Source organism: Antechinus flavipes, chromosome X (genome assembly GCF_016432865.1).
Source record: "Antechinus flavipes isolate AdamAnt ecotype Samford, QLD, Australia chromosome X, AdamAnt_v2, whole genome shotgun sequence".
NCBI lineage: Eukaryota > Metazoa > Chordata > Mammalia > Dasyuromorphia > Dasyuridae > Antechinus > Antechinus flavipes.
Genome location: NC_067404.1, coordinates 49910248 through 49922703, shown reverse-complemented (window position 1 = coordinate 49922703; position 12456 = coordinate 49910248). Strand labels below are relative to the sequence as shown.

The window sequence follows — 12456 nt, the reverse complement described above, 5'->3', positions numbered from 1 at the left end:
TTCCTGTCAAGGCACCCCATGATGCTTTGGCATGAGGTTCATGGTTGCCTTGGCTGTCTAAAACCATAAAGGAGCTGGTCAGAGGAGGGAGCAGCTGTCATGAAGTCAGTGTAATCTCTCTTGGCTTCCAGCCAAAGTCCCAACGGTCAGATCAAACTATGGGCTAATGGAAGTCTACAGAACAATCCTGAGCAAGTTAAGAAACTAGGGTACCATTCTCAGTTATACTGTGAAGAATTAGTATTTGTTAGCAGAAATAACTAAAAGTCAGGTCCTGCTAAGAGCTTTATTCTGTAAAAATGGGTGGGGGTGAAGTTGTGCACAAAGGCCTCAGTTCTGAGAGATCGTGTTCTCTTCCCTCCCCTGATGTCAACTTCAAATTTAAGGAAGTCCCTTCAATAGCTTCAACTTCACTAAGAAGCTGTAACTCATAGCTACTTGGGAAATTCAAGGATATTACTCTGCTCTCACTCTCAGTCGTGACTAATAAATTTAAAAGATCTTAATTTTAACAAAGGAGCTATGGCAGTTGACCATAGGCATTTTGTAAGAGGTCAAAGAATCTGATCCTCTCATCTCTTCTCCTCTCCCCCCACCTCCCTCAATGAAAACCCCATAAGGGATAATGAGCAGAATTCAGTTCTCTTGTCTCTCATCTGATAACATTTCTAATAGTCTAATTTATTTCCCATTTTCAGAAGAAGTTACTTCAGTGACTGTGTACATGTCCACAATTGAAGGTTAATAGAAAAGAATATATATATATATATATATATATATATATATATATATATATATACACACACACACACACAACACACACACACACACACAACACACACACACACACACATAGATACATATTTCGTAAATCTGCCAAAAGGTCTATCCCTAAACTGAGGGATAAATATAAACTAAAGTATGGACTCAAAATTTTATGAAGCCTACCTAATAAAGCCAAACACCTATTGGAAAAAGACACTGACTAATAAACATGCTTTCAGAACAGAAAAGGGGCTGTTGTTTTGGATGAGGACAAATGAGATTTAGAGGAGTATGTTATTTAGTATATATTGGCTTATCAGTAAGGGGGAAGGAATGATGGGAATTATGGGTTTTTTTTCCTTAACTGGAAGAAGAGACAAGAATCAAAGGAGGTAGAAATTAAAAGGGAGGGGATGAGATTGTGGGAGTCAGCAAACTCCATTTACAAGTGACCCATTTAAGGAATGATCTACCCAGATAGAATTTTTCAGTGTCCCCGACTCGACTATGTCTCCTTTAACAGTCCTGAGTCCTGGTGAATTTTTACACTTTACACTTCCTGCTTCATCATTGCTCAGCAGATCAGAACTGCTTACCTTTGGGAATACTGAACTCTTGTCTATTTTCTGTCTGTATTTTTATAATGTGTTTTGTCTCCAGATGAAGATCAGATTATTCCCAATTGCATTCTGAGTGTTTACTATAAAGGACTTATATTCAAGGAGAAGGACAGCAGGGAATCCAGGAAACCCAATAGCCCTAGACTTAACCAAAAAGCTCTATTGAGCTCTCTCTGATGACACAAAGAGGGACTTCAGTAGTACATTTGTAACTACAACTGTTCATCTCCTTTTTTTTTTAATGTGTAAGAACTGCTATTGCTTGTTAGACGATGTATACATAAATACATAGTGATATTGGTAAGCTGGGGTATTATTTTTTTAACATAAGAATCTTTTGGAATTTTACTCTTCTCTGATTCCAGAAAGGCCTGGAGAGACTTACATGAACTGATGCTGAGTGAAACAAGCAGGACCAGGAGATCATTATATACTTCAACAACGATACTATGTGATGATCAATTCTGATGGGCATGGCTCTCTTCAACAATGAGATGAACCAAATCAGTTCCAAATGTTCAATAATGAATAGAACCAGCTACACCCACAGAAAGAACTCTGGGAAATGAGTGTGAACAATTACATAGCATTTCCAATCCCTTGATTTTTGTCCACCTGCATTTTTTATTTCCTTCACAGGTTAATTGTACATTATTTCAAAGTCTGATTCTTCTTGTGCAGCAAAATAACTGTTTGGACATGTATACATATGTTGTATTTAACATATACTTTAACATATTTAACATGTATTGGTCTACCTGCCATCTGGGGGAAGGGGGGGGAAATTGGAATAAAAAGTTTTGCAATTGTCAATGCTGAAAAATTATCCATGCATATATCTTGTAAATAAAAAACTATAATAACGTAATAAAATAATAAAGAAAAGAAATTTTACCCTTCTCACCTCACTTCTCTGGTCAGCAGCATTGTTAGGGAGAACACACAAATAAGCTCTAATTCACTAAAGGAAAGGCTCTGTTATTCTTCTGTGAGGAGCAAAACCTTAAGGTCTTCTGCCTTGCTTTAGTTAAGTTAGTCGCAGAAAACAACAAAACAAAACAGAATCTCCTGAAGATGCTTTGACTGTTTTCCCTTAACCCGTGGTATTTATTGCAGTTTCATTATTTTGCCTTCCAGTCCCTAAATTGCTGGGAAGATGTCACCCTGTTTCTAAAACTGTGATAATGCTGGGCTCAGCTGCACCCTAGTTCTTATAGATTATAGATTTCTGTATCCTAAATAGAGATAAGAAGGATAAACTCTTTAAATCTCATCTTCAGCACACTGTTCAGCCATTCACTGTCCCAGAATCCCTGAGAAAGCAAAACTGAAACACTGACAGGAGACTATAGACCCTTGTGCTGCCCAGATAGCTGGCAGAAAACAATTTCTGATGTTTTAATGTTACTTGAGACCCTTGGGGGTTACTATGCAATTTCTCTAATTTACCTTTCCTTGGCCCAACTCTTTATTTTTAGATCAAGCTCCTGTCAGATATTGGGTAGAAACTTAACTCAAGACCCCTACCTGAGTAGCACAGAGCCTCACCTTTACCATCCAGAGACCTTTATTAGGTATGGAGAATATCTTTCAGAAAATCTCATTAGGATGCCTAAGTTTTATGTGACTGGATGTTCTAGTTCTTTCTCCTCTAGGTCTGGTAATTAGTTTATCACAAAATCATTCATTTAGAAGGCAATTGCCCCTAAATAAAAAAAAAATAAATGTGAATGAAAGCATCGGGTCAATTTCTCCTTTCCATTATTTTTTGTAAACTCTTCAAGTAAACCTGATTCAGTTAGGGAGAGGAACAGGGTATTGAAGCAGCAAGGTAACCCAGCAAGTGAGCAACAGGGCCAAGACTAGAACTCAGATCTCCGTACTACTGTGCAGCAGCTCTATGCCTAATACCTTGCTTAGATGGTCATGACAGGAGTAATAGGGAGACAGGAAATGAATAGCCTGAAAAAGGGTAAAGTCAATCAAAACAGCTACATCTCTGAAAAATTTCAAAAATGAGTATCATAGTTAACATAATTAACTTTTTGTGTCTGTTTAGATACGACTGTGAGTGTGTACATTTTTTGACCTAGAGGAAAGCCTTTGGCCTATGTCACCATGGTCAAGTCATGTCATATCTCTGGACTTCAGTTTTTCTTTAAAAAATGGAGAAGTTCAACAAATTGATTTTTGCACTTCCTTCTAATTTGAAATCTCTAACTGCAGGACTTTACAGAATTTAGACTCCCCTACTAAGGTTTTATGGATGGAAATCAACAAGTATCACAGTATCGAAGTGAGTGCCCACATGGATGAGACACCAAAATCAGTGATATAGATGAAACGGGGAGAGCACTGAATCAGCTAGAGGTTCACAATTATCAACTAAAACTACAGTTGAGTTGATTAGACTCTAGCTGTGTATAACCACTAGAGAGCCATAAAAGAGGTGGGAGAAGTTCTCGGTAGGAGTGGGGGGAAGTGCTCAGCTATGTCCTGAAGAATGAGAGAGTCCCCTCTTTTTGTACTCAGCCCTCTATCTCTGCACTGTTTCAGTCAGGAGACTCTGTGTAGCCTCATTTGGTGACCTTAGATACCCTGCCCTAAAACCTTATCAGCTGTCAAATATTTGTCTCCCAAAGCACTTAGCTATTTACTTTGTGCCTTACTAGAAATTATTTCTCCTTCGGTCTGTAAATGGCTATTTGTCAGATTAGACACATTTTGAATGTTCTAATAAGAGGATTACTGGGTCCCAATTTATTTTGCATCTGTAACAGCACACATAACCCCCGGCCTCAGCAGAGCTGGTGCACGGGCCCTCCTCCCAAAACGTTGATTATTAACCAGTTAACATCGGCCAATTAGGTGTCATATTGGTATGAAGGCGTATTCATTTTCCCTAAGAGAGAAACATATGTCATGTGTTAAGAAGCTAGAATGAACCAATAACTAGATACCTTGATTCGATTTTTCAACTTCCTTTCTCTTTCTGCTCTGGCTGTTACAGTGGAGTCGGAGCTCTTGATTATACTCGTGCAGAGTTTCTCGGGAGTTGTAGGGTTGTCCCGGTTTCCTTCCTTCTTCACTTTCATCAGAAGAGCTAGTGTAAGCTAGGTCCAACTCATGCTTGACTTTGGACAGAGGCTGATAGGGCTTACAATCCATTTGCTCCATCTTTGATTAAGAAAGCTCAACTTCAGGGAAAGGCAGAATACCTTGATGCAGGCAGTCCTAAAAGAGAGGGGGAAAAAAAGATTTAACAGGAATCTTCTTCGCTTTATTCATATGAAAGAAACTCATCGGAAAGACTCACAATTTGTTCCAATAATATTATCAAAGCTGTTTAGCAAAAAGACAAACTAGATGACATGAAGTTAGCCTGAGGCAATAAATATTATCTTGTGAACTAGATACATTCATTTTCAAGATTGTAGGAACATGGCAGGTTTGTAGCATCAGAAAAGACCGAGGGTAACAAAGAAACTGCCTCCAATGCCATTTGGACTGGGTTTGCAACAATTTGGGTGTAGGTATCTGTATATAGTATATAGAGATTAGTACATATATCTTTTTCCCTGGTAAAGTGTGCAGGCAGAAAACAAGAAGAAACCCAAATTGAGAGAGGCCAGGAAAATCATTCAAAACCCTGTGGAACCAAGCCTTTAGCCAAACACTCTCTTGAATATGTATCTATATTTAAGATGGAAAAATAGGGAAAGTATCACTCTCTGTCTTCCACTTTTATGCATTTGCCTAGGCTATCCTGCTATTCCTTAAATATTCTCCATAGAGGTAGTAGGTAAAAGAGATAGGCCAGAAAGACCTGTTTCAAATCTCAATGCAGACGTGGGCTGTGTGACTGAGCAAGTCATTTCACTCCTATTTACCTTTTTCCCCCTCATCTGTAAAATGGGTATAGTAATAGTGCCTAACTTCTAAGATTGCTATGACAATCAAATGGGATAAAATTTGTAAAGCTTTTTGCACAGAGTCTGGCAATTCAATTTAATAAACATTTATGAAATACCTACTACTTAGCACTGTGCTAAGTGGTGGCAACTTTAAAAAAGTGAAATACGATCCCTGCCCTTGTACCAAGTCAACCACTAATGCAGAGTCAGTCTGAGTGACCCCATGACTGTTGGACTTTGGGCACTTGCGCAACCAGGCTGGAGAAGATGTCAGTTCTGAGGCTACGTACATTAACTCCATTGCCCCATAATACTGTGATAGGATCTTTCCCCATTACTGACTTGATGCTAATCTTATTTTCTTATTGAAAAACACATACCAATCAGGAATTTCTTGTCCTCATACCAAATATTGTTTATTCCTGCATATAAAAGCAACCTGCAAGTCGAATCCTGGGTTAGTGTGTTGGTGCACTAAATAAAATCCTTTTTTACCTTTCTCTTCCTGAGTTTTCCTCAATAACTGGGGTAAGGCCTAAACCACAATTTCTCTTTTGATACTTCAAGGAGATCACAACCGAGTGGGGGACAGAGGCACATATATATAAAACAAGCAATGTACATGTTTTTTTTTTTTTAATTAAAGTTTTTTTTTATTTACAAAGCATATGTATGGGTAATTTTTCCAATATTGACCCTTGCATAACCTTTTGTCGCAAATTTTCCTCTTCTTCCCTCCACTCCCTTCTCTATCTGGAAAGTAATCCAATACATGTTAAATATGTTGAAATACATGTTAAATCCAATATGTGTATACATATTTATACAGCTATCTGGTTGCACAAGATAAATCAGATCAAGAAGGAAGAAAAAGAAAAACTGAGAAAAAATGTAAGCAAGTAACAACAGAGAGAGTGAGAATGCTATGCTGTATTCCACCCTCTGTTCCCATGGTTCTCTTTCTGGGTGTAGATGGCTCTCTTCAACACTGTACAAGTGGAATTGGTTTGAATCAAGTCAATGTTGAAGAGAGCCACATCCATCAGAATTGATCATCGTATAGCCTTGTTATTGCCTTGTATAATGATCTCCTGGTGCTGCTCATTTCTTAGCATCAGTTCATGCAGGTTTCTCCAAGCCTCTCTGAAATCATTCTCTGGTCTTTCTTACAGAGCAATAGTATTCCATAGCATTCATATACCATAGGTTTTTTTCAGCCATTCTCTAATTGATGGGCATCCACTCAGTTTCCAGTTTCTTGCCACTACAAAAAGGACTGCCACAAATATTTTTGCACATCTGGGTCTCTTTCCCTCTTTTAAGATCTTTTGGGGATATAATCCCAGTAGAAACACTGTTGGATAACAGGGTATGCACAGTTTGATAACTTTTTGACATAGTTCCAAATTGCTCTCCAGAATGGTTGGATCCATTTACAACTCCACCAGCAATGCATCAGTGTCCCAGTTTTCCCACATCCCCTCCAGCATTAGTCATTATCTTTACTTGTCATCTTAGCCAAACTGACAGGTATTCTCTTAATTTATATTTCTCTGATCAATAGTAATTTGGAGTACCTTTTCATACAGCTACAAATAGTTTCAATTTCTTCATCTGAAAATTGTCTGTTCATATCCTTTGACAATTTATCAATTGGAGAATGGCTTGAATTCTTATAAATTTGAGTCAGTTCTCTATATATTTTAGAAATGAGGCCTTTATTAGATTCTTTGGATGTAAAAATGTTTTTCCAATTTATTGCTTCCCTTCTAATCTTGTCTGCATTAGTTTTGTTTGTACAAAAACTTTTTAACTTAATATAATCAAAATTTTCTATTTTGTGATCAGTAATGATCTCTAGTTCTTCTTTGGTCACAAATTCCTTTCTCCTCCCCAGATCTAAGAGATAAACTATCCTATATTCTTCTAATTTGAAGAATTATAATATCATTCTTTATATCTAGATCATGAACCCATTTCTATCTTATCTTGGTATGCAGTATTAGGTGTGAGTTGATGCCTAGTTTCTGCTATACTAGTTTCCAATTTTCCCAGCAGTTTTTGTCAAATAGTGATTTCTTATGCCAAAAGGTTGGGCTTTTCGGTTTGTCAAATACTAGATTGCTATGGTCATTGGCTATTTTGTTCTGTGAGCCTAACCTATTCCACTGATCAACTAGTCTATTTCTTAGCCGGTACCAAATGGTTTTGGTGCCCACTGCTTTATAATATAGTTTTAGATCTGGTACAGCTAGGCCACCTTCATTTGCTTTTGTCTTCATTACATTAATTCCTTTGAAATTCTTGCCCATTTGTTCTTCCAGATGAATTCTGTTGTTATTTTTTTCTAGTTCAGTAATATAGTTTCTTGGGAGTCTGATTGGTATGGCACTAAATAGATTGGTTTAGGGAGTACTGTCATTTTCATTGTATTTGCTCAATGTGTCCACAGACACTTGATATATTTTTCCAATTGCTTAAATCTGACTTTATTTGCGTGGAAAGTGTTTTGTAGTTTAAGCAATGTATATGTTAAATAGAAAATATTTAACAGAAGGAATGCACTGGAATTAAGAGGAGGTAGGGAAAGCTTCCTGGAGAAGGAAGGATTTGGGTGGGAACTTAAAGAAAGCTAGGGAGACCAGTAGTCAGAATACAAGGCCAAGTAATTTGAGAACTAATAATAAGTCCTGAGATAAATGTGTCTCTCCCTCCACCTGTTCCCTAAGAGAGCAAAGCACATGGAAATGTTGGAAGAATTCGAAGCCCTGGCATTTATGAGCATGTTTTTTTTTGTTTGTTTGTTTTTTGTTTTTGTTTGTTTGTTTGTTTGTTTGTTTGTTTCTGTGAGGCAATTGGGGTTAAATGACTTGCCTGGAGTTACACAGCTAGTAACCGTTAGGTGTCATGGGCTAGATTTGAACTCGGGTCCTCCTGACTTCAGGGCCAGTGCTCTCTCCATCATAGCTGCTCCACACTCATGCTTTTTTGGTATGACAAGTTAGAAACAGTCTAGATTTTTAGGTGATCATCATGATCATCTGTTAATTCAATTTATGAAATTATTTGATTCTTTAATAAAGTATATATTTACCTATGTATGTGTATACATATGTACATTTGTAGGTGTATATATTTTTTCCACACATACAAATATCAGTTCTACTACATAAGCTAACAGTTTAAAACTTACACTCCCTCATTAACATTATACAAATAAACTTTCTAAGGGTTCTCTATGAGTTCTAATTCAAGTTCTTCTCTGTCTTCCACTGCTTTCCCAAACTTCCCTTCTCTCGCTCAGAATCCTGGAATATGCACAGAGCCTGTCATTAAGATGCATAATGGACACTTAGACATGGCTTCTTGATTGGTATACATTCATGATACTATTCTACACTGAAGTACTCTCCCATTTTTGCCCATATATGAGTCTTGTGCCTCAGAAATGGATCGTAAAGTCCCTGAGAGTAAACACGTGGGGTTTGAATTCTCTGTATTCCTCAGAATGTCTAACATAATGCTAAGCACAGAATAGGATTAGAGTAAATGAGTGTGCCTTTTACAAACCGTTCAAGAGCCCTAAAGTCCAGCTTCTTAAATTGTGGTTTGATACCTGAATGTGGGCATCATGAAATTCCGATATATTATCAGCAACTGTTTCTTTTTTTTAAAATACATATTTTCTATACCTAGATACATGAGGTCATGTGAACAGGAGTCACGAGGGAAACTTTCAAAAGTCCTGCTCTAAGATTTCAGCTGGTCAAGTTTATTTAAATTTACATGGAGAAAACAGGGAGAGGAGGGGCCGGAAACAAGAGGGGCCGGTACCGGAAGTGGGTGAGGCAAGCCAGGCTTGAGAAAAAGGCGGGCAAACACGAGCCGCTCCTGACTGCCCCTCAGGATGTCTGAGTTCGATGAGTTCGAGCAGCAGCTCAAAGAGAATAAGCAGGAACGAGAAAAAGAGAACCATCATCATAAACGCAGCCCCAGTCCAAGCCACAGCCAAGAGTGGAAACCTCGAGGTCGCAGCCGAGAAAAAAAGCATCGGAGTCACAGCCACAACCGAGCGCGGCAAAGTGGTTCTGGGGAGAGGAGACGGCACCGCAAACATTCGACCAAAGGTGCTAAAGATGAACATGGCAAAAAAATTCGGTCCTCTCACCATGAGAAGAGAAAGAAGACCCGCAAATACTGGGATGTCGCGCCACCAGGCTTTGAGCACATCACCCCCATGCAATACAAAGCAATGCAAGCCGCTGGTCACATTCCGTCCACTTTAGCCCATTCAACCATGACCCCTGATGGCCGGGCCATGATGTCCGCTGCGCCCACGTCGGGGAACCAGATGAGCCGGCAGGCCCGCCGCCTCTACGTCGGCAACATTCCTTTCGGTATCACAGAGGAAGCTATGATAGAGTTCTTCAATGCCCAGATGTGCATCAGAGGACTTGCCCAGCCCTCCAGTAGGCCGGTCATGGCTGCCCAGATTAACCAGGAAAAGAGCTTTGCCTTCCTAGAGTTCCGAGCAGTGGATGAGACAACCCAGGCCTTGGCCTTTGATGGCATCATCTTCCAGGGTCAAGCCCTCAAGATTCGAAGGCTCCACGACTACCAGCCTCCGGGATACAGAAATCTCTCCGGTTCTGGAGCCGTGTCCTCTGTGGTCCCCAATTCTGCTCACAAGCTGTTCATTGGGGGAATCCCCAGTTATCTGAATGATGATCAGGTGAAAGAGCTTCTGAACTCATTTGGGGCCCTCAGAGCCTTTAACCTAGTCAAGGATGGTGCCACAGGTCTCTCCAGGGGCTACGCCTTCTGTGAGTACACAGACATCAGGGTCACTGACCAGGCCATCTCCGGGCTGAATGGGATGGAACTAGGGGATAAAAAGCTCCTGGTACAGAGGGCTAGTGTGGGAGCCAAGAACTCCATGTTGAGTACCTTAAACCAGACACCGGTGACCCTGCAAGTCCCGGGCCTGGTGAGCTCGCAGGTGCAGAAGGGTAGCCTGCCTACAGAGGTCCTGTGCCTCATGAACATGCTGCTTCCTGAGGAGCTTCGGGATGATGACGAGTATGAGGACATCTTGGAGGATGTCCGGGATGAATGCAGCAAGTACGGGGTGGTCAAGTCCATCGAGATCCCCCGGCCCACAGATGGTGTGGAGGTCCCTGGCTGTGGCAAGGTCAGGAGGCAGGTGGCAAGACAGGAGGCACTGGGCACAGGAGGCGGGGGTGAGGAGTACTGGGTACTTTGGGAGTGTTTGGTAGGGGGCAGGCCCCAGGTTCCAGCCTCACTCCTCTTTTTCTCTCCCCCCCCACCCCAGATCTTCGTGGAGTTCGTGTCGACTTTTGACTGTCAGAAGGCAATGCAGGGCTTGACTGGTCGGAAGTTCTCCAACAGAGTGGTCGTCACCAAGTACTGCGATCCAGACTCCTTCCGCCGCCGAGACTTCTAGTAGAAACCATTAGTTGGGGGGCAGAGCCGGATGGGGCCCTCCAACTTTCCCCCTCCATGGGTCTGCCAGGAGGAAGAAGAGACTCCCTCGAAGACAGAAGGCCGAGGGGCCGAAGCTCGGCCAGGCGTTTGGACACACACAGACACACACAGACATATACACAGGGGGATGAGAGAAGGGGATGGGCCCTCCTCCCCTCACAGCAGCAGCATAGCTTGTGTCTATTTTATGATCAAAACTTTTTTCAATTTTGTTTTCCTGACCCTCGCCCTCCATCCCCTAGGGCCACAAAGCCCTCCTTCCTACCCCACCCCCCCTCAGGGTCTGTCTCCTCCCCCTCCCAGGTCCTGTCCTGTAGTACTCATGATCCATGATGGTTTTTTACGTAGTTGAGACTTTGTATCTCTCTCCATCTCCCCCCCCCCCCCAGCAATGCCATATTTGCTAAAGATGAATTTGCTCGTTAAACGTTTTGCTGTATTTAAAAAAAAAAAAAGAAAAGAAAGAACCGGTCCAAGATTCTACGATAAAATTCTCAAAAAACTAATGAAACCAAAGATTTTGTGCAAAAGCACCGAGAATTAATTTGAATGTGTTTCAAGGAAACATTTTTTATTCTGCACAGATAGTCATATGCTTATGAGATATATAATAACCTAGGTGACTCACCCACAAAATTTTCTGCACTTCCTAGCATGGTTTACATCCAGTTTGTTCTTTTCTTCTTTGGAATCCTCAATAAACAACTCATAAAAACCTATGAAGCACACTGGACAAAGTACAATGGATAGGGAACTATTCTTGGGAGCAGGAATTCCTGACTTCCAGTTCTGTCTCCCACGTGAGCTGTGTGATTGCTGACAAGTCATTGCCATCTTTTAAATCCGTTTTCTTACCAGCAAAGTGAAGATAAGAATATCTATTATAGGGTTTCCTTCCTAGGGTTGCTGTGAGGCTCACATGAGATAATGGACTTTAAGGGCTTTCCCAATCCAAAAGCATTCAAGAAACAGAAACAGCAAGTACCACAGTAACAACTATGGCCCATTCTCTTTAGATTCTGTCTTTCTTCCTGGCTGCTCAGAGCATTATCATTCAGTATTTGGACAATTGCCTGTCTCCTAGACCTTGTCCTTTGCTAAGAATAAACAGTGCAAAGTGAGCACTGGCACCAAGAGCAAACTTCCAGGGTAGCATCTGTGTGCATAGTTGTGGCTCTAGGACTGAACTCTTCACACATGAAAAGAATCATTAATAAGATCCATCTATCACCTTCTCAACCAACACAGAAATTGCTTTATCCATTTAAGACTGTAAGCTCACAGAGAAGGCCTAGGGACCTCTCTTGGGCTGAGGGCCATGGACACAAAATGGGTGGGGACACCTTAAGGCCACCAAGTACGGAGCAACTTAATTTGCTGGTTCTCTGCAATAAGTGAAACAACCAAACAGGCACTCTTCTATTGCTCAGCTTTTTAAAGCACCACTGACCTCTCTGCAACTGCTATTATTGGAGCCTCAGCTTGCTCTACATATATGGTATTTGGATCAGAGACTTGAGCAAAACAACATTCTAATGACATGTAACCATAGACAAATCTAAACCCCAATAAGGCCTACTTGCAGCTTTCTTTCACTGGCTCCTCTCTCAACTCCCCGGTAAAGCCATACAACTAGAAAAACCTTGATACTG

The 12456-nt window shown here is 40.8% G+C and overlaps 2 protein-coding genes across 2 annotated transcripts in view; one reads left to right on the top strand and one right to left on the bottom strand.

Annotated features, from left to right (window-relative positions):
* The window catches only part of TENM1 (teneurin transmembrane protein 1), an 828896-nt gene that overhangs the window by 590423 nt on the left and 226017 nt on the right, over nucleotides 1-12456 (bottom strand). The window contains exon 3 of the mRNA XM_051969260.1: nucleotides 4346-4619. Within this exon, the coding sequence (XP_051825220.1) occupies nucleotides 4346-4562 (217 nt within the window). The 5' untranslated portion in view covers nucleotides 4563-4619. The remainder of the gene's footprint in view (nucleotides 1-4345; nucleotides 4620-12456) is intronic.
* Nucleotides 8791-10763, top strand: LOC127543224 (splicing factor U2AF 65 kDa subunit-like). Its single transcript, XM_051969257.1, has 2 exons — nucleotides 8791-10490; nucleotides 10632-10763. Exons 1-2 carry the CDS (start codon nucleotides 9207-9209, stop codon nucleotides 10761-10763), a joined length of 1416 nt encoding a protein of 471 aa, XP_051825217.1. The 5' UTR covers nucleotides 8791-9206.